Source organism: Apium graveolens, chromosome 2 (assembly GCF_009905375.1).
Source record: "Apium graveolens cultivar Ventura chromosome 2, ASM990537v1, whole genome shotgun sequence".
Taxonomy (NCBI): domain Eukaryota; kingdom Viridiplantae; phylum Streptophyta; class Magnoliopsida; order Apiales; family Apiaceae; genus Apium; species Apium graveolens.
Window position 1 is genome coordinate 104,806,207 of NC_133648.1, and position 26,544 is coordinate 104,832,750.

Consider the following 26,544-nt stretch of genomic DNA (forward strand, 5'->3'; position numbering starts at 1 on the left):
TAATGAAGTATATCATGACTTCATTTCCTTTAATAAAATTTCAAAGATTTAATCTATTCAAATCTTGTCTTGTAGTCTCATCTATGTGATGAACTGTTGAAAACTCTTTATACTCTGAACAGTGGTAGTTCAAGTAGCTTTATAAATGATATAAGTATAGTGAAGTATTTGGTAACTTCATCCCTTGTTTTTACTTATATCTAGTAAGTAATTATCTTACACTTGGTAAAAGATTTTAGTAAGTATCCATTTAGATACTTACATTATTGTTATCACTATATATTATCTTGTGAGCTGTAAGGCTCACTCTTGCTTTATTTCTTCATCACACAACAACAGTTAGGAAAGATGGCCAGACTCCAGCAGACCCAGCGCAAGCGCGTGGGAAGCGTCCCGCGTCTTCCCGATGATGTTGTAGCTGCTATAGCTGCAGAGGTAGATCTATTGTAGATCAGACCATCTACTTTTGAGAATCAATTATGTATAATTATAACTTGTGGCAGATAATGGCAATTAACTGTAAATTTATCAAGTAATCGTTTTGGGTTGTAATAACTTTTAAATTGTGGACTCAAAGACTTGTACTTATTTCAATTTCATCTCTGAGACTATAACGGGTTGTGGTGTGTGTTAGTGTGGGGTCACAGCATAAGGTTATTATTATTAATTAAGTAAAGTGATATTGTGGAAAGAAAGACCGTGACAACCCGGATCCCCGACCCCGGATCTGGGGGTGTTACATGTAGCATCAGCATCAGTCTATGGCCACTGCTTCGGATATGCTCTTTAATCTCAAGGAACTTTTTGGAGATCAGAATAGGGCTGCTAGGCAAGTAGCCATGAAGGCTTTAATGAACACTCAGATGGCTGAAGGCACACCTGTAAGGGATCATGTTCTCAAGATGATGTCGCATCTGAATGAGATAGAGATCCTTGGTGCTGAACTTGACGGGGAAACCCAGATTGACATTATCCTTATGAGCTTGTCCAAGAGTTTTGAGCAGTTCCGCTTGAATTACAACATGAACAAGAGGCAGTATAGTCTCGCGGAACTACTGACAGAATTTCAGGCAGCTGAAGAATTATTTCGGCAGAGTGTTCAAGTGAATGTGGCTGAGAAAGGTTCTTCCTCTAAGCCGAAAGGTATTAAGAAGAAGAAAAAGGCTCAGACACAGAAAGCTGTGAAGGCAGTGGGAGTTCAGGGTGGTGTGAAAAAGCCTAAGGGAAAGTGCTTCAGATGCAAATAGTCAGGTCACTAGAAACATGATTGTCCTCTTCCTAAGAAGACAAACAATACTGGTATGTCTCTTTCTCTAGTTACAGAAACATTTATAGCGGCTATATCTACGAGCACTTGGTGTGTAGATACAGGAGCCACTGATCATGTTTGTAATTCTATGCAGGGGTTCCAACTATCCAGAATGCTTAGAGATGGGGAGCTATATGTGTTCATGGGAGATGCTACGAAAGTAGCAGTAGTTGCAGTAGGAGTTATTCATTTATCTTTTGGTTCTGATAGGATTTTGGTTTTGAACAATTGTCTTTATGTACCTTCTTTTAGAAGGAATTTAATTTCGGTTTCTAAACTTGCTTTGGACGGTTATAATGTTTGTTTGGATCGTAATGTTTCTATTATGATGAATAAATGAATTTTATGTTCTGGTACATTGCAAGACAATTTGTATATAATTAATCCTAGTCAACCTGTACTGCAACTGCAATTTAGGGAATTGAACAACACATCTTCTAACTCTACTAAAAGAAAGGAACCTTCTAGTTTGAACCAAACATATCTTTGGCACTTGAGATTATGTCATATTAACTTGAGGAGGATTCAAAGACTGGTAGTAGACGGGCCTTTAAGCTCATTGGCAGTGGAGCCATTTCCAGTTTGTGAATCCTGCTTGGAAGGTAAAATGACTAATAGGCCTTTCAAGGCAAAAGGGAATAGAGCCAAACAACTGTTAGAATTGGTTCACTCTGATTTATGTGGACCCATGAATATCCAAGCAAGAGGTGGTTATGAATATTTCGTCACTTTCATTGATGATTATTCTAGATATGGGTACGTTTATTTGTTGCACCGTAAGTCTGAGTGCTTTGATAAGTTCAAAAAGTACAAAGCTAAAACGGAGAAGCGACTTAATAAAAGTATCAAGTCACTACGATCAGATCGTGGTGGCGAATACTTGCTTGGAGAATTTAGGGAATATTTATCAGAAAATGGGATAGAATCCCAGTTAACTGCACCAGGCACACCCCAGCAGAACAGTGTAGCAGAGAGAAGGAACCAGACTCTTTTAGAGAGTGTTAGATCGATGATGAGTTATTCGGATTTACCCAAGTCGTTTTGGGGACATGCCTTAGAGACAGCAGCTTATCTTCTGAACTTAGTACCTTCTAAGTCGGTTCCTAAAACCCCCTTAGAATTGTGGACCGGGGATAAACCGAGTCTAAGACATATTCGAATATGGGGTTGTCCAGCACATGTGCTGAATAAGAACGCGACTAAGTTAGAATCTCGTACAGAAGTAAGGTTGTTTGTAGGCTACCCCATGGGAACGAAAGGATATTTATTTTATAGTCCAAAGAATCGGGATGTCATTGTTAGCACCAATGCAAGATTCTTGGAGGAGGACTATATAATGAATCACAAACCCATGAGTAGTGTCATTTTAGAGGAACTAGTGGGAGGGACAAATAATACCCATGAAACTGTAGTACAAGTAGAACAACCACAACATAATGTACAACCTGTCACTAATACTGCACCAGTGCCTCGTCGTAGTGGGAGGGTTGTTCAACAGCCTGATAGATTCATATTTTTGAGAGATTTTTCCGACTTGGTCCCTGGTGAACATGATGATGATCCCCGTATATACGAAGAGGCAGTACAAGACAAAGATGCAGATCTTTGGCAAAAGGCGATAGAATCTGAGATAGAATCAATGTATTCTAATCAGGTCTGGGAGCTCGTGGAACCACCCAAAGGTATAAAACCTATTGGATGTAAGTGGATCTACAAGAAAAAGAGGGGATTAGATAAAAAGGTGAAAGCCTGGAAAGCAAGACTTGTTGCGAAAGGGTATACTCAGAAAGAAGGTATCGATTATGAGGAAACCTTTTCACCGGTAGTCATGCTTAAGTCAATCCGTATTCTTTTATCTATAGCAGCTCATCTTGATTATGAGATTTGGAAAATGGATGTCAAGACAGCTTTTCTTAATGGAAGTCTTGAAGAAACCATCTATATGCAGCAACCAAAAGGATTCATTAAGGAAGGCCAAGAGCATCTGGTATGTAAGCTTAAGAGGTCTATTTATGGACTTAAACAAGCTTCTAGAGACTGGAATATTCATTTTGATCAGGCAGTCCAGTCATATGGATTTGATCAAATCCAAGCGAAACGTGCGTGTATAAGAGAAGTGAAGGTAATGCAGTGGTTTTTCTAGTACTATATTTAGATGATATTTTACTCATTGGAAACAATGTTGAGATGTTGTCATCAGTAAAGGCGTGGTTGTTCAAACAATTTGACATGAAGGACTTACATGGGGTAGTGGTAACACCTTTTCCTTATATGTTTTTTCTTTTCTGCCTGTAAATTTATTTCATCCTGTTGCTTTAACTCCTGACCTTTCTTTTATTTTATTTTTTGCAGTGTCTTCCCGACAAGCACTCCTGGAAAGAAAGAGGAAAAAGGCTGAAGAAAAGCTTGCCTTGGAAAGGGATGCTTCTGGCACTTCACACGGCGAAGATGCCGATGCCCGAGCTCCGCTCTAGTCGCCTCCCCACTCTCCCACTCCTTTTTTAGAGTTAACTGGGTAAAATCGATCAGCAGCCTCTAATGATCCTTCCAACCCTCGCAAAAGGGGAAGGGAACATGACGGCGATGTCATCGAGACCTACGTCCCGAAGTGGGGCGTCCTTTTATCGGATTTTATGGTGACGAGGGCTCCCCTTCAGGCTAGGAAAGTCGGACCAGACCTCTGCCGCGACCTCATGTTGCCAAAAGACAAGAAGGTCTATGCAGCGGTGGACCTTACCGAGGCGTGCACCGAATTGATGGCTCGACTCTCAATGGTATGCTTCATTTTTCTTTTTTTCTAATTTCCCTTTAATGTTTGGCTTGTACTTATCCTTCATCCCTCACTTTTATGTCAGGCTGTTCCTTGGGCGGATGCCATAGCCGACAAAGTCCGGGATGCGCAAGCTCAGATGACGGTGGCCAGTCAGCTTAAAACTCGGTGTACAAAGGCCGAGGAAGATCTCGAGCGGGAGCAAAGAGCCCGGGAGGTGTCCGAAGGTCAGACTTTGGCCCTATCCACTGACAAATGGAACCTGGAGGAGGAGGTGGCCCGTATAAAGAAGCATGTTGAACCACAGAATGCTCAGCTGAAGACAACCGGGAAGATGCTCCGTAAGGAGAAGAAGACGCTGGAGCGAATGGAAGAGCGCTGCTTCCAGATGGGCTACGATAAGGCCATCCTCAAGGCTGCCGACCAAGGCTGGGATCATAAGCTTCTGCTGGATGTCGGCATGGAAGATCCCGTTGGCCGTGCAAATACTGATGAGCCGCTGATCATTTCCTCTAATCCCGATGAAGATCTTTCAGAATAATTTATCTGTATTTTTATCCGAATTTGTCTGCAAACTTATTGCCTTCAGGCTGGATTATCTCTGCTTTTGGACCAACTTATATTTACCTTTAGGCTCTCTTTATGTAACTTAAAATTTTATCGTCATTTCTGCATATTTTAATTTTTACTTCTTCGGCATAAAATTTTGCCTTAGTAAAAATTAAAAAATTTCACTGCTTCGGCCTTTATAGGCCTTTCAACAGATCGGATTCGAATTCGCCTTAATCCATATCCAAACCCATTTAAGTTTATCGAATTTAGATCAGATCGGGTCACAACCCGGATATTTCATATGTCAATCCATATCCGCTCCAGTTATAATGGATAACGGATCGGATTTCGGATATCCATTAATTCATTTATATTTACTAATAAATTTTATCCTATCAACACTCACCCTTATTTAACATGAACAATAGGACACTTATCTTACCTTGTAAAACTATATCTTTAATTTGATGTTCTTCTCTATAGAATTTAAAAGAAAATACATGTACACAATTAGAAAAAACATGCACGAGCATTAAATTCCCTATATTGCAGATTAATAAATTCAGATCAGAATAACTATACTACAGGCTAAATTAATACCAGATTCTAGGCATTAACAGTTGTGTGTATGCAGCAACAACAAGAAATAAGGCATTTTCATCTTAAATGGCTTGAGAGCTAGTAAGTTTAGTTTTGGTTCATTATATTGAACTTCTTAAAATGTGATGGATGCATCCAAAACAAAAATAATCAACAAAACTGCATTCTAATCAGCAGATATATTGTTGAATAGGAAAATCAAAGAAAGAAAATGTACCATTATTTAATAATGAATATTAAGATTTGATTTAGGATTAGAGTTGTCGGTCATGCATGAAACTTGAATCAGGAACATATAAAATCAAGTTATAAGTATTAGGTTTAGGGTTAGGCCTGTCAACTAGTTAGATACTTAGATGTTAGATTATATACTATTTATTATAAATATATTATCTTTATTTTATTTTATTTTATTTTATCTTTTATTTTACATAATAAATTTTTTATTTAGCAAAAAAAATTATATTATGTTATATTATATTATATATTTATTTATAATATAATGTATAATTAAATAAATCGGGTCATGGATAACCGGATCAGATTGACTTAAATTCATATCCAATCCATTTATTATCCGGATCTCCCTAATCGGATCAGGTTGCGGATCAGATAATTTCCAGGCCAGTCCATATCCAGTAAAAAGGACCCGGATCGGATCGGATCCACGCTCCGTTGACATGCCTAGGCCTCTATTCTAGGACTCTGTGAATATAGGAATTTTTCTCCTTCGGCCTCCATTCTGTGCCTCGAAATTTTTTCAAAATTTTCACTCCTTCGGCCTCCATTTTGGGCCTTAGTGAAAATTTTAAAACTTTTTTCTTCTTCGGCCTCTATTCTTTTCACTCCTTCAGCCTCCATTCTGGGCCTCAGTGAAATATAAGAATTTCTCTCCTTCCGCCTCCATTCTGGGCCTCGGAAAAATTTCAAAATTTTCACTGCTTCGGCCTTCATTCTGGGCCTCAGTGAAATATAAGAATTTTTTTCCTTCTTCCTCCAATCTGGGCCTCGGAAAAATTTCAAAATTTTCACTGCTTCGGCTTTCATTCTGGGCCTCAGTGTAATATAGGAATTTCTCTCCTTCCGCCTCCATTCTGGGCCTCGTAAAAATTTCAAAATTTTCACTGCTTCGGCCTTCATTCTGGGCCTCAGTGAAATATAAGAATTTTTCTTCTTCCGCATCCATTATGGGCCTCGGAAAAATTTTAAAATTTTCACTGCTTTGGCCTTCATTCTGGGCCTCAGTGAAATATAGGAATTTTTCTCCTTCGGCCCCCATTCTGGGCCTTAGTGAATTTTTGAATTTTTTTTCTTCTTCGGCCTCCATTCCGGGCCTTAGATTTTTTTTACAAATATAAGATATGTCTTCAGATAAGTATAATATTGGTTAATATATTGTCCTTATCCGAAGGCTGTATTTCCAATTCAAAGCATATAACTAGAAGTGTATCATTCATTGTTAAATATGAATTAAATATATTGGAGACTAAAACATGTAGCTTTATTTGTTAAATAAATGTTCATACAATGTGGTACATGCATCTCTCTTAGAGAATTTAAATTGCAATGCAGAATTAAATGACGGAATTAGATAAAATGAAAAACTGGCAGGGCTTCGTATGCCTTACTGAAAATACTTTCGGAGCCTAGAGGCATGCCATGTGTTTTAAACGGGCTCCCCGACCATGGTCTTCAGCTTATATGTTCCCGGTCTGATCACTTCAGAAACTGTGTAAGGACCCTCCCAATTAGGCTGAAGCTTGCCTTGCTTGGTGGGCATAGATGTAGCTAGTTCCTGAAGTACCATGTCGCCCACAAAAATTCTTCATTTTTTAACTCCTGAGTCGTAGTATTGGGCGGCCTGAAGCTGGTATTTCATATTCATCTAATAGGCCGCTTCCCTTTCTTTTTCCAAGAGGTCTATGTTGGCTCGTAGACCGACCTCGTTGCTTTCTATATCAAAAATTTCAGTCCGATGAGACTCGAGACCCACTTCAATTGGCAATAGTGCGTCTGTCCCATAGGCTATCCTGAAGGGAGTTTCTCTTGTGGACGATCTTGGTGTCGTTCGGTAAGCCCACAAGACCCAAGGCAGCTCTTTGGTCCACATTCCTTTTGCTTCACCCAATCTCTTCTTAATGTCATAAAAAATAATCTTGCTGGCAGCTTCGATGGTTCCATTGCCTTGGGGATGAACTGAGTGCCATTATCAGAGACACATATTTTAGGGATTCCAAACCTCAATATGACCTATTCCAGCATGAATTTCTTTGTCGCTTCCTCAGTTTTGGTGGATAAAGGACGAGCTTCGACCCACTTAATCATATAGCCGATAGCCACAATATAATATTTTACTTGCTTGGTACTTGTCGGCAAAATCCCCACAATGTATACCACCCACATTGCAAATGGGATGGGACTTAAGACTGAAGCCATTTCCTCTAGGGGCTTGCTTCGGGATAGGGCTGAATAGCTGGCATTGTCTGCATTTCTTCGCGTACAGGTGAGCGTCGGCCCTCATTATCGGCCAATAAAAGCCTTGTCAGAAAATCTTAAAGGCCAAGGCCCTTCTGACAAGGTGCTCGCCATAGATGCCCTCATGGACAGTTTCTAGAGCAAGTTTCTGCTCTTCGGTGTCCAGGCAGCGAAGGAGTGGAGATGAGGCTGACCTCTTGCTGCCCGATATCTGACTTTTTGTGCCTTTTTCTTACTGAGGGGCAACCTTTCTCCAAGAAGGCGATGATCGGCGTCATCCATGTTATTACTTGATAAATTTCTATGCATTATTTTTTTTCGATCGAGGGGGTCCTAACTTTGGATAGGTAGATGGAGCCAATAAGACTTTGAGTCTCGACCGAAGCTAGACGGGACAATACATCGGCCCTGCTGTTATTTTCCCTATCAACCTGGCTCAGTTCAAATGTTAGAAAAGAAAGAGATAGTTCTTTTACCTTGGCAGCATAGGCTCGGGTTCTTGGGTCCCTTTGCTCGTACTCTCCTGAGAAGTGTTTTACCACCAACATAGAGTCATTGAACACTCTTAAGTGCTTTACTTATAAATTCTTTTCCAAATTCATCCCGGCCAGGAGGGCTTCGTACTCTGCTTCATTGTTGGTGAGGGAAAAAGTGAACCGAATGGTTTGACATATCTCAAACCCATCAGGAGATGAAAATATTAGACCCGCCCCACACTTTGACCCTGCCACTGATCCATCAACAAAAAGTTTCTACTTTCCTGGTTGTCGGATCAACTGCTCTTCGGGCATCAGGTCCTTCTGTTTCGAGAAGGTGCATTCTACCATGAAGGCGGCCAATGCTTGTGCTTTGATAGACATTCTCGGAACATATTCTAAATCATATTCGCCTAGTTCGATCGCCCAGGTGACCACTCTCCCCGAGGCTTCAGCTCTTGTTAAAATCTTCTTAAGAGGTTGATCGGTCACAACCTGCACAGTCCTTCCTTGAAAATAATGTCGCAATTTCAGGTGGCCATGACCATCCCATATGCGAATTTTCCAGTATTGGGGTACCTGGTTTCAGCATCCTCGGCATGTGGGACACATAAAAAACAGGGTGTTGATTACCCTCATGTTCCTCACCAGTACCGTACCTAGAGTTCGGTCGAACACGGCGAGGTAAAGCTGCAGCGTTTCTTTCGGACTCGGCCTCATCAGTAGAGGGGCCTTAGTTAGATATTCTTTTACTTGTTCGAAGGCTTCTTGGCATTGGTCCCCATTCAAAAGCTTTCGAGCCCTTTGAGTACATCAAAGAAAGGTAAGACCTTTTCGGATGACCTCGATATGAAGCGCCGGAGTGTTGCTAGTCGTCCTGTCAGCTTTTGGATGTCCCTGATACACTTCAGCAGCTCCATGTCCACTACCGCCTTTATCTTCTCTGGATTGGCTTCAATGCTCCGTTCACTTACTAGATAACCCAGGAACTTTCCACTAGCCACTCTAAACGTGCACTTACTCGGGTTGATTTTCATGTTATTCTTCCTCAAAGTCTCAAAGCATTCTCGGAGATCTTCGACATGATCCCAAAAAAACAACTTAACAATAATGTCATCTACATAACATTCCATGTTGCGGCCGATCTGTTCTTTAAACACCTTGTTGACATGCACTGAAAGGTTGCCCCCGTGTTTTTGAGTCCGAAAGACATCTTGATATAAGCATAAGTCCCCTTCAACATAATAAAAGCTATCTTCAGGATATCTGCCGTGTTCATGGCTATCTGATTGTATCCCGAGAAAACATCTAAGAAGCTGAGGACCTGATGGTCGGCCGTGGCATCTATCAGCTGATCGATACTTGGTAAAGGGTAGTGGTCCTTCGGAAAAGCCTTGTTGAGGTTAGTGTAATCTACACACACCCTCCATTTGTTGTTTTATTTCTTCACCACTACTAGATTGGCAAGCCAATATGAATACTCAATCTCTTCAATAAACTTAGCCTCTAGCAGTTTCTCCACTTCGGCTTCAATGACTTTCTTCCATTCTTCGATAAAAGTTCTTTTCTTTTGTCGGACAGGCTTAGCCTCAGGCTTCACATTAAGACAATGTTTGGCCATCTTCGGATCAAGCCCTGGCACGTCTTCAGGACACCAGGCGAAGACGTCATGATACTGTCTGACTACTACGATAACCTTCTCTTTCAGGCCAGGTTCCATATTTTACCTATACGGACCATCTTTCCTGAGCACCAAGCATACAGTTCGACCTCTTCCACTTCGATTTCCGGCTCAGCGATGGGGCATGACAAGTCGGCACCGAATTTCTCCAACTCAATGTTTAGCAATTTTTTATTCCCACTTGGTTCGGCTTCCAAATGCTTTCTTTTCCCATTTGAATCACTTTCTTTGTACTTTTTGTCTTTGTCAAGATCTTAGAGCATAATTATCCTTGCTGTTTTCTGGTCTCCCCTCATTTCTCCTACCCCTTTTTTAGTGGGGAACTTCAACTTGAGGTGAGGTATGGATTCCACAGCTTGGAAGGCATACAAGAATGGTCGGCCGAGGAGTGTATTATACTTGCTTTCCACTCTTACGACGCAGAATTTGACCTACTTTTCAGCAATATAGGGCATTTTACCAATAAGAACAGGGAGAGTGATTGCACCTTCACAAGGGATGTGGTGTCCACCGAAGGCTTTGAGTGGTGCCTCTGGACACAGCTCCATTTCTTATTCTGCCAAGTTCATCTTAGTGTATGTCTAATGGAATAATATGTTTGTCGAGCTGCCTCCATCTACCATCACCTTCCATATCTTGTTCTCTCCAATTATGGGGTTGATGACCAAGGGATCCTCATGAGGTAGTATGACATCCTCATACTCCTCTTCAGTGAAGGAGAGGGGCATGGCTTGTCTGACAGGGCTGAGCTGAAATAAATTGTAGACTTGCCGAGAATATCTCTTCCTGGCATTCTTGTTGTCCAGGCCAAGAACACTGCCTCCTGAAATAGTCTTTACTTCTCCCCGATACCTTTCTTCGGGCCTCGTGTTTCTCGTGTCAGTGTTCTCCAATTTGTCCCTTAGGTCCCTCACAAACTCGTTTAATTCTCCCACTTTAATCATTCTTTCTATCAACTTCTTCAGATGGAAACATTCATCCGTGTTATGCCCTTTATCTTGGTGGTATTCACAATACTTGTCCGCATTCTTTAATCATTCTTTCTATCAACTTCTTCAGATGGAAACATTCATCAGTGTTATGCCCTTTATCTTGGTGGTATTCACAATACTTGTCCGCATTCTTTTTTGTGATCGACCATTTTCATTTTGGCAGGGCGAATGAAGCCTGGTTTTCCTTTAATCTCATGGAGAACCTTTAAGGTCGGCGCTTTAAGGGGTGAGAACGCAGTCGAATCTCTGTCTCTTCGCCTTTTTAAGCCCTTGTCCGTCAATTTTTTCCCTTCGTTCCGACGGTCATCTCTTCGATCGTTGTTGGACCCTCGAGATTAGTCCAAATGTCCGGATCGCCTGTTTCGATCCTCTCTTCGGGGCTCTCTATACCCCTCCAGAATCTCCAGAATCTCCAGAATCTCCATCTTCCTTCGGATATTCTCCCCCCTCACATATATATCATTAAGGAACTTAGGGGGATAATCATAAAGTGAGGACAAGAGCTTCTTACCTTTGGTCGGGTCCAGTCATGTACTTAGGTATCCTATAGCTTTGGTTTTGTTTAAATTGGTCACCATTCCTGCTTCCTCCTTGAACCTGGATAGATAGTCGCCTAAGGACTCATTCGCCCTCTATCGACATTTGATGAGGATTTCAGTGTCCTTCTCTCTCCGGCATAGATGTGAGTAGTGCCTTATGAATTTTCCCTTCAGCTGTTCATAGGAGTGAATCGACCGTGACCGGTATGATTTGTACCACATCGATGCTGCCCCCTTCAGGTATGTTTTGAACATTTTATATAGCATCGCCTGGCTATGACCCATGCCAGCCATTAATAGTTCATATTTGTCACAATGGTCTTCGGGATCTCCCCTCCCATTGAACTCTGTCATCTTTGGAAACTGTTTCTCCTCTCCTGGGCGTGGCCGATAGGCCTCAATCTCCTCGGTAACGACTGGTTCCCTGTTGAACCTTCTGTCCCCAAACATGGCCTTTTCTAGCCTGGAAAGTCTAGTGCCGGACACGTCGTCGTCTTCCTCCCTGTCAGAGTTCGATGTCAAAACGACCTTCGTTCTCCTTCTCCTGTGGTGTGAGTTAGAGTCTGTGAACTCATCTTCCTCAATGTAGACCCGCTTCTCCTTTCGAGAACTCTTCGCTCCTTCGGTTTCTTCAAGCGACGCTCTAAGCGCTTTCTCCTCGAGTTCCAACTCTTCCCTTCTATGGCCTTGAGTTTCAGTGCATCGGCTTTCTTCTTCCTAGCCTTCGCATGTTCAGCCTCTTCGGCCTCTTTCGATTTTCCCTTCTCCTTGGCCATTCGCTTAACTCTCAACTTCCTCAACATAGCCTGTTCCTCAGGAGTCGGGATTATTTCAGCCTCCTCCTCGAAATCTATCTTCAAATTCCGAGGGGTAACCACAGATTGCAAGGTGGGGTTGGATCTCAGATCAGTGAATCTCGGAGGCCCCTGTTCATCGTTTCCGTTAGTCATTATCTCATATCTCAGTACTTAATCCCGTATTCCCACAGACGGTATCAAATGTTATAACCTAATTTCTGCCGACCTCATCTTCGTCCAGGGAAGTAGACTTCAGCTTGCAAAGAGAATAATGCGAGAAATGATCTCCCGATTCACCTCCGGTGTGAGAATAAGTTAATCGGTTTTAGGAATGAGTAATTAAGAATACAAAAGATTACTGATGATTATGTGTGTAAAACTAAACTTTTTTCTCGTGTATATATCCTCCGAACTGAGTTAACGTCTTTCCCCACTCTCTTCGGCCCGTTTCACTTTTTGGGGATAGTGGACGTTGTGGACAGGAGACCTCGTCGTCTTGATTAGTGGGCTGCTCCAGATCTTCGGCTCATATACACTTTGGCCCAATGTTGACACATAGGCCTACTGTAGTGGGCCTCCAACGGTGTCCGTGATGTTTATTCAGTGCGCACCCGAATGATAGCGGCTGCAGGTTCACTACGATAAAAAATGATCATATTATTTTAACACAAGAGGTAGCATTGATAAAAAAAATATACAACACCAATCGACCAGATTGATAGATTGATAGCATGCAGAGAAATCCAAAACTGTTATTACATGTAAATTTTATCCTCAATCTGAAAGTCGTGTTTAATATTTTTGTATGAAAATTGAAATTATTCGGTTGAGATACTAATTTATGATTTATCAGATAATATTTTTAAAATTTAATAATTTATCAATAATTTATCAAAAATTGGTAAAATTGAAATTTTTTTTTGAACAATTTATTGACAAAGGAAAATCGGGAAAAATCGACCGATTAGAGCCATAGCTCAGTAATATAAGTCGTTCATCGTGTCATTTTGATATATGGTAGTAGTATAAAACAAACTACTGCAACAAAAGTCTTCTTTACAATGACGTGCGTTCCATCTTTTGGATACCAGTGTGTTTTTTACTAGACTTTTCTGTTGAGTACAACATTTGAAACTGTTGCTCAATATATAATATTGGTATACATAATTTTAAAAAACCAAGCTTTCAACCTAACCGCAAATGTCCACAGGATATTAGTTTTTTTACAGAACCAGCATAATTATAATGAAAACACACGTATTTAGTTTTGACATTTTCCTTCCAAATATAATTGACAACTATGAAACGTATTGCACTCTTCTCCTAATGAGATCAACTTTATATGAGAACAATTTACATAAATCCAAGTGAACACATTTACACTGTGATCATGTTTTGATAATATATGTTTGAACTCTCGATTTTCCAGGATTAACAAACTTGTGATGAAACTCCACCAAGTAAAGTTGTAAATATGCAAACTATTGATTATTTAACTTACAATAAGATAAGTGTAGATCTATGTCCTTGAAATCTATAAAGTTGATACACGCTAACCCGAATCATTCAGGTTTCCGGCAGCAATCAGTTTATTATATATATTAAATGCTTATTAAATTTGACGTCAGAGCGTAGTTAAACATTAGCTCTTGAAACTGGGTTACACGTTAATAGATAATTTTAGTTTTGTAATCCTATAAAAGAAAGAAGAAGAGCAGTGAGCTGTATATCATACGTACCAAGGTTTTGACATTAATTTTATAAATTCACATGCAGCATAATCCAAATGAGAAGAAGATTGTCAGAGCAGGTAAGATTCAACTAGACTTAAATATCACCATTTCTTATACTAATTAAATGAATTTTAATCTACAGTACTTTCTAAAAATATTACCGGAAATTGATGCCAACCCTGAATTTATTTGTATAACAAAATGAGGATCAAGATAGACTTTTCGCACTACACTGTCTTCAATATATATATAAATCATAGTGTAATAATTTCTGCCTTATCACACGGCGGATTGACCCTTTATTTCCGCTAATTAGTCACCTGCTGTATTGTTACCAAACCAAACACACAAATACATGATATGGACTGGATTCACAGTTGTCATGCGAAAAGGATATATAAATCATCCTCTCGGGAGTTGTAACAGTCCCTACAAGGAGAATACTTGTCAAGACGTACATGTAAGCTGAATTGGTTGTCTCTTTCGTGCGCAGCTGTTAGAGAACCCCGCTTACTAGCAGTCACACAGTATTATCCCCATAATGCATCAAACTATTTTCTCAACAGAACTGATCAGTGAATAAGGTGTTGTGTTCGTTATAGTCAGGTCTCAATTAATCGTTCAGTAATATATAGTTGAAGTATATTCAGTAGTCATCAAGTCATCAACTTATATCAAACTCTTATTTAATAGTGTCGCCTTTTTGGTTGTCATATTTCTATTTTCGATTTAATTAATCAATTTTTCACCAAATATTAAATATTATCTCTTATTGTTTTAAAAAAACTGAAAATTATATATTAAAGTAGATTAAATGTATTTTTTAATAATATAATATTTTTATTTTGTTTAATTATATAATGTTAATAAATATCAGCCAAATTTCAGCCAATTTAATTACATAAAAATTAGATATAATAACTAAAAACGGACAATGGATGTACAAAATTATCCAACCTTTAACAAGCGATGTGTCAACTTTCAAGTATTTAGTTTTCATTCCTACACTAACATTGTTGGGCCTTCTAATAATAAATTCTATTTTTAAGGCACTCTAGGGAGTATCTCTTTGGGCTCTATGGACCAACATAAGGTTTTTAACTTTTTAAGAATATTAGAATTTAGGCGATACACAAACCAGATCGAACATGAAATTTCCCAAATTCAGATTATTTCTTTTGGGCTTCTGTATCCCAAAGACTTATTAGTGGGGTTTTTCCCCTAACGTAAACGTAGGAGTTTAATGAAAACCGCAGAAAATACTCATAGCTTGTTCGTTATTGTAAGACAATAATGAAAGTCAACCAGAGCAAGACCCGTGTGATTAGCAGAATGTTTAAGTTAATGAAATATGATCGAGTACTCAAAATCGCATGCACTTTTCAGAGTGCAATGCCTCCTCACCTGGTGTTGAACTAGGAACTGATAATGCGTGAGGCTTTTACAAGTCAGCTGGTCTTTGGTCTACTGATTTCATCTGACAACAACTGCAATAAAATTTTGAGACATAGTTGGGCTAAGAAATTGCACTTTTTTTTTGTTAAATACACTCATGCGGGTCCGGCCGGGTTGAATTATTAACCTCCTTTATAAAATTGAACCACTATATCATTTTTATGTTGGCAAAAATGTAGGTGCGTTGCCCCATAAATTGCAACCCTTCATCACAGAATTGCAGAGAAAAATGTAATAGTAATCTTCTAACAAATATTTATTGCAATCCCTCTTAGGCGGAATTATCGGAAATCCTCGTGGCACAACGTTAACTCTGTTCATCTTTATATACACTATTTTCATATTTTATTCGACATATAATATTACTCAGATTATTTTATATCCCAAATTACTCACCAAAAATTAATTAACCTATTTTTATACCGAAAATGAATGGGTCCGGGGAAAACTCCTGGTGGCGGGGCTGCTCCTTCGACGCTGTCCTGGATCCTTCGCCGCTGTAGAGGTGTAGCTGTGGTTGGGTTCCTACAAAACAACACCGGAAGGGGGGTTGGAGTCCCGCGGCGCCTCCGGCGTGAGAATAAGAACTGGCTTTTTGGGAAGATGAGGATGAATATGAACGTAGGGTGGCTGTGTGTGTATATGAGTGTGTAAGAATGATTAACCCCAAAACCTCACCTCCTTGGGCTATTTATAGCCCAAGGATAGGGTTTTAGGGTTGGTACCTTTGAATCATAGCCATTGGTTCTGGGAGCGGAGGACACCTGGCGGGAGTGGATGCTTTACACGTGTCAGCGCGGGACTGGTTGAGGAATGTTTTGAGGATCCTCTGACACGTGCCCTGATTATTCCCATGATTGATGTGTGACAGTTGTCCCCATCACGTGCTCGGGCCAACGTCTCACGTGCTGGGGTTTATCAGGGTTCTGCTTGCGGGACTGAGCTTGTTAGGAGTGGTGCCGTGCGGGACTACTCCTCCCAAGAGCCGCGTGGAGTTAGGGGCCTAAGAGAAGGCCTCCTAGGAGCTGTATGGAGTTAGAGCTTAGGAGCAGGCCTCCCAGGAGCTGTATGGAGTTAGAGCTTAGGAGCAGGCCTCCCAGGAGCTGTATGGGGTTAGGACTTAGGAGCAGGCCTCCCAGGAGCTGTATGTACTATCAGTATGTACTATCAAGCTGCTCCCAAGAAGCTATTTGTTAGTTTTTCTTGTTATTCTGGTTAGTTTTTACAGATTTCATAAAGCAACCATAGACCGATATTCTCTGTGGCATATTGCTGTTATTCGTTGTTGGTATTGTTGAGAAATGGCAAGGCCAGGAAAGAATACCTCTGGAAGACCGTCTGCTAGTGCTCAGGTCCAGGAGCCGGACCACTCCCAGGCCCTTGACCCAGGAGCCGAGAGAGAAACGTTCCAGGAGCAACCACCACACACTCCCGTAGTGGAGAGAATTGTAAGCACCAGGGACGCCAGGACCCTCATAGAGCTCAATCAGTACAAGTACACAAATATCCCGGTAGCCGAAGAGCACATGGCTAACCTCACAAGTGATGAACTAGCAGAAGCAATCAGACTATACAGACAGGAGCAGACCCGCCTCCAAGAAGAGGCAGAACTAGAGGAGGAGCCGGAGGAATCCGGGGACTCCCAGCAATCAAAAAGGTCTGTGTTCGACCGCATTGGAGCCAAGGGGAAGAAAAGCAAAAAAGATCAAGGCAAAAAAGAAGCAGAAGCTGCTAAACAGAGAAAGTTGGAAGAAGTCCGGGAGCAAATCAGGAAAGAAGAAGAAGCAAAGCTCGAGCTAAAAATCCAAAAGAGAATACAATTAGAAGAAGAGAAGCTGTTGACCAAGTCTAGGAGCAAAAGAACCCGGAGAGACCTTACTCCGGAGCTGATTTCTGATAATGAAGAAGAAGAGAAGCAGAAGGACCTAAAAGACATAATCTATGAATTGCAGAGGAAGATGGACAGAGAATCAGGAGTGGAGATTGGAGAAACACTAACTCCTTTCAGCCACTCCTTAGAAGCTATCCCCCGGCAGCGGAACTTGAAGCATTACAACTTTGACTCCTTTGATGGTCTGGGAGACCCGGAGGAGCACTTGAACTACTTTGAGCAGATAGCGCAGATATACTACTACAATGACTTGACGAAATCAAGGTTCTTCGCTTCAACCCTTAAGGGAGGGGCCCAGAGATGGTTCAGCAGAATCCCCTCCCGCAGCATCCACTCCTGGAAGGAATTTCGAGCCTCTTTCCTTAGGAGATTTCGAGCGAACAAAACGCACGAAATGCACATGTGTCACCTGGAGACGATCCGGCAGCACGACAATGAGTCCCTCTCTGCATACATGCGCCGGTTCCAGGAAGCAATCAATAAAGTTTCAAATCTGGATGAAAGGGAAGCTTTAAGCATTTTTAGAAGAAATCTGGACCCAGAGCACAACGAAAGGTATATTGTGGAGCTAATCAATAAGGAGCCGCAAAGTCTGGCAGCAGCTTATTCCATGGCTGCCAGATTCATTAAGGAAACAGACGTTCTCCAAGCAATGAGAATGACTCGGAATGGAGGGTCCAGGAATAAAAACACTGATGACCGACCGAAAGGAGGTTACCATCAAGACAAGAAATTCAAGCAAAGCAACCAAAGCCAAGAAAGACAAGCAAACCCGGTTTTCCAAAGACTTGGTCCTAAGCAGGAGTCGAACAGCGACCCAGGACCCGTGAAGCAAGCTCGGGAGCCGAAGCAGGAGCAGGACTGGACTCCTCTCAACATGACCCGGGAAGAAATTTTGAAAGAAGTCAAAGACAAGCCTTTCTATTATCCTCCGAAGCCAATGCAAACTCCTCCGGAGAGCAGGTCCTACAATAGGCAGTGTGATTATCACGAGACCCATGGCCACAAGACCGAGAATTGCTTATCACTCAAGTACTTCATTGAGGACCAAGTGAAAAAGGGAAATATGAACAAGTACTTAGTTCGGGGCAACAACAGAGGGGAAGCGCAGAAGAAAGGAAAGAATGTAGTCAATGTGGTCCTGGGAGGATCATACTCCCCACCCCGGAACCCGGACTTCGGCGAAGAAGTACTTTCAATCCAATCACTCCCAGACCTGGTGATATCCTTCAGCAGCAAGGACTATGAAGGAGTCAACCCTCATCACAATGCAGCTTTGGTGGTCACTCTGGACATCTTTGATAATGAAGTAAGAAGAATGCTCATAGACAATGGCTCCTCAGTAAATATTCTCTTCAAGCACACAGTGGATAGAATGCAGTTAGGGAGCGTCCGCTCAAATGAATGTCGAGAAGACCCACTCTATGGCTTCGGCCACAACTTAGTCCCGATCCAAGGAACTTTGTATCTGCCAGTGATCTTTGGATCTGCTCCTAACCAAGTGACTCATGTCATCAAGTTTTATGTGATCAACGCTCCTTCTTCATACAACGGAATTATTGGCAGATCAGCTCTAACCATGATGCAAGCAATAACTTCAATCTCCCATCTCAAGATTAAGTTCCCAACCCCGACGGGAGTCGGGGAGATTAAAGGAGATTACGGAGTTGCTGAAACATGCTACAACCAGAGGTTAGTTATGGCAGAAACCCATCAAGATAACAAGAGGAAGGCTACGGTCCTTCGCAAGCAACAAAGCACCAAGAAGCACCGACCCCGTACAAGGGAAGAACCAAGCAAAACAAGTCCAGAAGAACTGGAAAGCAACCAAGTCATGGTAGTGGACAAGACAAATCGAGTCCTAGACCAACCTCGTCCTACCATGCAAGCAACCGAAGAACCTGAAAAAGGAAACAACTATCTAAAGAAGAACTCTGAAGCCCGGATTCATCAAATGATCTCAAACAAAGAACAAGCAAAAATTGAAGCAGCAGTCGAAATAGAAGAAATCGAGGTGGATGAAACCAATTCAAGCAAAAAAGTGAGGATTGGGTCAGGACTCGAGGAGTCCTTCAAGGAGAGATTAGTATCCCTGCTCCGGGAGTATAAAGATGTTTTTGCCTGGAGTCCAAGAGACATTCCAGGACTACATGAGTCCATAGCAATGCACAGCTTGGATGTCAACCCCAACAAAAAACCAGTAAAGCAGAAGAGAAGAAACTTTGCTCCAGAGAGGCAGAAAGCCATCGACGAAGAAGTAGAAAAGCTACTCAAAGCAGGAATAATCAAAGAGATCAAATATCCGGAGTGGCTAGCTAACGTGGTCATGGTTAAGAAGTTCAACGGCAAATGGAGAATGTGCGTGGACTACACCGACCTAAATAATGCATGCCCGAAGGACCCGTATCCCCTTCCAAACATTGATCAGCTGATAGATGCCACCTCAGGACATGTAATGCTAAGTTTCATGGACGCCTTCTCCGGATACAACCAAATAAAGATGAACCCGAAGGACATCCCTAAGACAGCATTCATAACTCACAGAGCAGTCTACGCTTATGTGATGCTACCCTTCGGGCTTACCAGCGCAGGATCCACTTACCAAAGAGCCATGAATAAGATATTCAAGTCCCAGATTGGGAGAAACTTGGAATGCTATGTCGATGACATGATTTCTAAATCAACAACTATAGAAGGGCATTTGGAAGATCTGAAGGAATGCTTTGAAAATCTAAGGAAGAACCAACTCAAGCTAAACCCGGAAAAATGCACCTTCGGAGTAGGAGCAGGGAAGTTCCTAGGGTTCATGATCAGCAGCAGAGGCATAGAAGGCAATCCGGAGAAAATAAAAGCAATCCAGGAGATGAAAGCTCCCAGGACACAAAAAGATGTGCAGAAGCTAGCAGGGTCACTAGCAGCACTCAGGAGATTTGTCTCAAGACTAGCAGAGAGGTGCTTACCTTTCTTTGATCTACTCAAAGGAGCAACCAACAAGAAAGAGGTAAACTGGAGCTCAGAGTGCCAGAAAGCATTCGAGGAAATCAAAACTTACCTCTCTCAGCCACCAGTCCTAACTAAACCCAAGCCAGAAGAGCCTCTCTACTTATACTTATCAGCAGGAGCACAAGCCGTAGGAGCTGCCTTGATCAGGGAAGAAAATGGAACACAACAACCAGTCTACTACGTAAGCCAAGTCCTAAAAGATGCAGAAACAAGATACCCAAAATTGGAGAAGTTTGCTTTTGCTTTGGTTACAACATCAAGAAAACTCAGACACTACTTCCAAGGGAGAGAGATCAAAGTAGTAACAAATCAACCACTAAGGAAAGTACTCCACAAGCCAGATATCTCGGGAAGACTTGTTAATTGGGCTGTGGAATTGAGCCAGTTCAACCTAAGCTTCATTCCCAGGACCGCAATCAAAGCTCAAGTTCTTGCTGACTTCATAATCGAATGCAACTTCCCAGAAGAAGACAAAGAACCAATGGACATGGATCAGGAGCCAAAAAAGGAAATCAGTCCGGGAGCCTGGACCTTAAAAGTAGATGGTTCTTCAACAACCGAGAGGTCAGGAGCCGGCCTCATACTCAGGAGTCCAGAAGGATTCAAGATTCAAACAGCTATATCCTTCAACTTCCCGGCAACAAACAATCAAGCAGAATATGAGGCGCTGATCGCTGGACTAAAGCTCTCCCGGACTCTAATGGTCCAGGACCTAAAAATCTACAGCGACTCCCAGATAGTGGTCAAGCAAACAAACGGAGAATACATAGCAAAAGACCCTACTCTGGCGAAGTACCAAGCACTGGTTCAGAGCTACTTAGCCTCAATCCCAACCCACCAAATCCTCCAAATATGCCGAGAAGAAAATGAAGAAGCGGATATCCTATCCAAATTAGTCCGGAATTCATCAGACCTAGACTGTTCAGTCTACTTCGAAGAGCTCCACAAACCATCCATTGAATCCGGAGAGGTCTTGGAAATAGAAAGCACTCAAAATTGGATGACTCCCTTCATAGACTACTTGGACAAAGGGGACCTCCCAGAAGATAAAGGAAAAGCTCAAAGATTGAAAGCAAAAGCAGCCAAGTTCTTCTTCGAAGAAGGAGTACTCTACCGCAGGACCTTCTCATCTCCTACCCTAAAGTGCATTGGCCCAGAAGAAGCAAAGTACTGCTTGGCAGAAGTGCATGAAGGAATATGCGGAGACCACATGTCTGCAAAAGCCCTAGCTCATAAGATCATAAGACAAGGCTACTACTGGCCAACAATTCATCAGGATGCAGTACAATTCGTTAAGAAGTGCAAGGAGTGCCAACTCTTCAGCAATGTATCCCGAATAAGCCCAGTCCTACCATCCTCAGTCCTGTCACCGATCCCCTTCGCTGTTTGGGGCATTGATATCATGGGACCATTCCCTCGAGCAAAAGGAGATCTAAGGTACCTACTAGTCTCTATTGATTACATGACAAAATGGGTTGAAGCAAAAGCAATGAGGACAATAAATCAGCAAGACTGCATAAAGTTTATGGACAACATTTTGATGAGGTTCGGGATACCACGAGTCCTAGTATCAGACAATGGACCTCAATTCATTGGATCAGAGTTCGAGTCCTACCTCCAAGAGCGCGGGATCAAGCACAAAAAATCATCAGTGGCATATCCCCAAGGAAATGGCCAAGTAGAAGTAACGAATAGAATCCTGCTCCGAGGTATCGAGAAAAGACTCAAAGAAAGCAAAAGCAAGTGGCCAGAAGAACTACCAAGCGTACTTTGGTCCTACAGGACAAGCCCAAGAACAAGCACAGGAGAAACTCCATTCAAACTAGCTTATGGAACAGAAGCAATGCTACCTATTGAAGTGGGCTCTCCTTCCCACAGAGCAATAAACTTTGAAGAAGAAGCAAATAAAGAAGGACTCAAAACAAACATGGAACTAATTGATGAGGTCCGGGACCAAGCTGTGGTAAAAATGGAGAAATACAAGGAGAAAACAAGAGAACATTTCAGTAAGAAGTCAAGAGTTAAAAACTTCCAAATTGGAGACCTAGTACTTCGAGACACTGAAGCATCAGATCCCACAAACACCGGAAAGTTAATGCCCAAATGGGAAGGACCATACAAAATCAAAGAAGTCCTCAGGCCAGGAACCTACAAGCTCCTCAACATGGATGGCTCAGAAGTGCCAAACACTTGGCATGGACTAAGGCTAAGGAAATACTATCAGTAGTAAAGCAAACAAAGCAACCAAAAAACTTGTAGCCAATATGGCAAGCAACCAAAATGTTTCTCCTTCTATATTATATGAATGATCAATGAAAAGCTTTCTTTTTAACTTGAATATTCTCCAAAAGCAACCACTAGTCCGGACAAGCTATCAGTCAGGACTAGAGCAATCAACTTATCACTAGTCCGGACAACCTGTTGGTCAGGACTAGAGCAACCAATTTTTACTTAGAATTAATTTTCTAACTAAAAGCAGCCACTAGTCCGGACAAGCTATTAGTCAGGACTAGAGCAACCAATTTTTACTTAGAATTAATTTTCAAAATTAAAGCAACCACTAGACCGGACAAGCTATTGGTCTGGACTAGAGCAACCAAATTCTATTAGAATTAAATCTCTGAGCAACCACTAGTCCGGACAATCTGTTGGTCATGATTAGAGCAACCAATTTTTACTCAGAATTAATTTTCTAACTAAAAGCAGCCACTAGTCCGGACAAGCTACTAGTCAGGACTAGAGCAACTACTTTTACTTAGAATTAATTTTCTAACTAAAAGTCCTCCACTAGTCCGGACAAGAGGATTAGTCAGGCCTAGAGCAAAAATCTACTTGGAAAAATATTCCAAGGCAAAAACAAACTACAGAAACAAAGTAAAACAGCGTCAAGGAAAGCATTCATTACGAATTCAACGGCCTCAAACAAGCCCGGACCAAAGTACAAAAAGTATGACAAGAACCAAATATTATCAAGTCTCAAATCAGTAGCAGTAGCAGTTTTACAAATAAAATATAGATCAGGACCCCGGAGCATTGGGAGGCAGGAAACTGGGGCAAGGACCGTCGAACGGCTCTGGTTCACCTAGTCCAAGTTCAATATCTTCCTTGGCTTTGATAAACTCAGATACGAAACTATCCCAATCAGCCTCCGGATTCGTCTTGATATGCTTCTCAGCAACCAACCAGCATCGAGCTATCTCCGGAGCACCAGCATTGGCAAGAGCTCTATCATACTCCTCAGACCTTTTAAATTCTTCAATAACCTCAGCCTCCGGACGAACAGCCGACATTTGCCTCCGGAGCTCAGCCAACTCGGATTTTAAATCAGAAACCTCCCTCTCCGCGTTATCAGCCCGGATAGTCACTTCATTCAGATTTTTGTTCAACCCAGTCAAAGAGTTATCCTTCTCAATGATTTGGTCCCGGAGCCGACTGATCTCAGAATCCTTATCAACAGCAGCGCTCCGGAAACCTTTAATCTCATTATAAGCAAGAGAGGCGGATCCGGCCATATATCCACCAAGCTACAAAATACAGATAAACTTAGAAAAAGGTTCTAAGTCAAAATAACACAACAAACAAGAAGCAAGAAATGAAAGAAAATACCTGACCCCAGAGCCGGGAACACTCCTTCATTGTGGCATCAAATCCGGACTCATTCATCTTCCTCCACTGAGCTTGAGTCGGAATCCCAGCCATGAAGCGAGCCACCTTCTCCTCCAGCGCCGGACCATCTTCATCCGGACTATCCACATCAACTGCTTTCCCTTTTCCACCCCCGGACCCAGAGCCAGCTTCAAAATTTTCAGCCCTAGGAGGTTTCGACCCAAGAGTCCGGAGCCTCTTCCTCCTCCGCCCAGAATCAGCACCCGGAACCTCCCCGATAGGACCCAGATCCTCAAGATTGTCAAACTCATTACCCATATCCAACTCAACATTATGCTCCGGAGTGGATTGGTTCACATGAACTTCAGGCTCCGGATTGGGGACGGCATTGCTCTGTGACCCCTCCTCGGCCGAGGCGTTCAATCCGGATCCACCAACAGCATTCTTTTTTGGCAACTTGAAAGCCTTGCCCAGACCTTTCAGAGCATCACTATAAGCGGAGGACGACATGTCCGGATTATAATGTGGTAAACCTGCAGGAAGCAAGCAAAAAACACAAGTCAAAAACAAGAAGCAACAAAAAAGGGGAGCAGATAAGAAACATTTAAAAGGTCCGGACAAGAAATAAAACTACTTACAGCCCAGCCTATGCAAAGTTCTATGATTCATAAAGGTGTCTCGGGTCATCTGGAAACCCAGACATTCACAAAATGCAAAAATTAACCGGAGAGCTTCACCCCGGAGCACATCCCTGCGAAAGCGAGTCCGGACTCCTTCCGAAGCTATATGGGGTAGATAGTGCAAGTCCAAACCCCGGAGCATGATCAACTCCCCATTCCAAAACTTCAGCGAAGACTGCTGAATAACGGGCCTATAAGAGCCACCATATCCACACTCCGGAGCCCGGAACCGAAGCTCGTACAACGGGAACTGGCTAGACCGGACTAAATGAAAGATGTGATGCCACAACTTGAAAGTGGGCTGAACTTTAAACTGATTGCAGGTGGCAATGAACCAAGTCATCCACTTTATTCCATTGGGAGTTATCTGCATTGGAGAGATCTTGTACACATATTTGCACAAATGTTTTAGAAACAAATGCCAGTGTGGATTCCACCCAGACCGGAGATGCTCCAACCATACGGGAACGAAGCCATCAGCCGGCCTATGATGAGCCCTCTCGTCCGGAGTCGGCCACCTCCACTCAATCCGGAGATCCAACTGAAAAGCAGCCCGGACCGCCAAATCCTGGGCTTCATTATCTAGCTCAGAATACTCATCCTTCAACTTATAGTGCTCCTTAGCAACTATGCTGTTCGCAAACTTCCTATCAAAAGCTTCCCTATCATAGGGCCCTGGGCCAGCATTCTCCTGCCTAGCATACCCGGACCTAATGCTCCTAAAATAAAAACTGTTTTCTATCTCCTCGCTCTTAGTAACAAAATAACCAAGATTCTCCACCCACAGCCCCTCCGGACTACAGGGTACCTTTCTCGAAGATATTTTAGCAACTGTAAGCTTCGTTATCGCCTCAGAATCCGAAGTGGAAGTCCTCTTCCCCATCTCAACCCGTTCAGAATCAGCAGAAGACTCAGAATCTGAACTAGATGGCCCCGGATAACAAGTTATGAATGCCTTGGCAAGAGCTTTAGTCCGGACCATAAACCTAAAACAAGTGACCAAGGTTAGTCTAAAACTCCTACAGGTTATTTATCTTGAAAGCTACATGGTCCGGACTACCCTACGATTCATTTTTATTACGAATTAAAAGCAACAGTCCGGAGGCCCAATGGAAAATACATCACTAAACATGAGCTCCGGACTGCAAAAACCCCGAAACTAAGCAACCAAAACTACCATATTACTCCGAACTCAAACGACACAGAAACACAAAAACACAAATCCTAACTTGTGTGTCCGGACTACGTATCCCAATCCGGACCCCAACATAAAACCCTAATTCCAGAAACACAATTAACATGAATCAAACACCAAAACATGCCCACAAACACATATATATATACACATACAGCAAAACAACAACAACAAAATGCAAGAACACATAAACAATACAACCAAACAATGAGGGCCGCGGAAGAATCAAAGTAAAGACACAAACAGGGAAATAGAGCAACACTTACGAGATTGATACAACGGAGCGACTGGGGACGACAAATAATCAACCACAGGCCAAGCTACAGCGACAGATATCGACGGCAAGAGCAGCAAAGAAAGAACTCGAGAGAAAGAAATAAAAACAAAGAGGAACAATTGAAGAAGCAATAAAAAGAAAACAAAGAAGGCAGCGCCTCCTTTTATAGGGGGTTAAAAACAAAATAACCATGCCACGTGGCACGATCCCAGCCGCCCATCACGAGCGATCATTATTGAAGAGTCATTATTACAGCACGTCTTTTGAAAAAGACAACTGTAACAATTCAAATAATTGGGGGGAAACTCCCCAAAACCGTTTCAACTTCCAAGTCCGGACTACACAAATCAATTTAATCCGGACTAGGGGCAAGAAAAGCTCAACTCCTGACAAGGACAACCACCTTAGTCCTGATCCGCCGAACTCACCGCAATACGGACTGGGGGGCAAGAAAAGCTCAACTCCTGACAAGGACAACCACCTTAGTCCTGATCCGCCGAACTCACCGCAATC

At 42.2% G+C, this 26,544-nt stretch overlaps 1 protein-coding gene across 1 annotated transcript; it reads right to left on the minus strand.

The window, feature by feature from the left end:
• Positions 1 to 7,116: 7,116 nt before the first annotated feature.
• On the minus strand, positions 7,117 to 7,988 carry LOC141691945 (uncharacterized). Its single transcript, XM_074496693.1, has 2 exons — positions 7,901 to 7,988; positions 7,117 to 7,427 (listed from the first exon to the last, which is right to left on the minus strand). The coding sequence occupies exons 1-2, from the start codon at positions 7,986 to 7,988 to the stop codon at positions 7,117 to 7,119; spliced, it is 399 nt and encodes a 132-aa protein (XP_074352794.1).
• Between the last annotated feature and the right edge of the window lie 18,556 nt (positions 7,989 to 26,544).

Coding starts and splice junctions, on each gene's coding strand:
- LOC141691945 (XM_074496693.1), bottom strand. CDS start 7,988: ATGGATGACGCCGATCATCGCCTTCTTGGAGAAAGGTTGCCCCTCAGT. Junction 7,428..7,900: donor CAGATATCGGGCAGCAAGAG/GTCAGCCTCATC, acceptor AATGGCACTCAG/TTCATCCCCAAGGCAATGGA.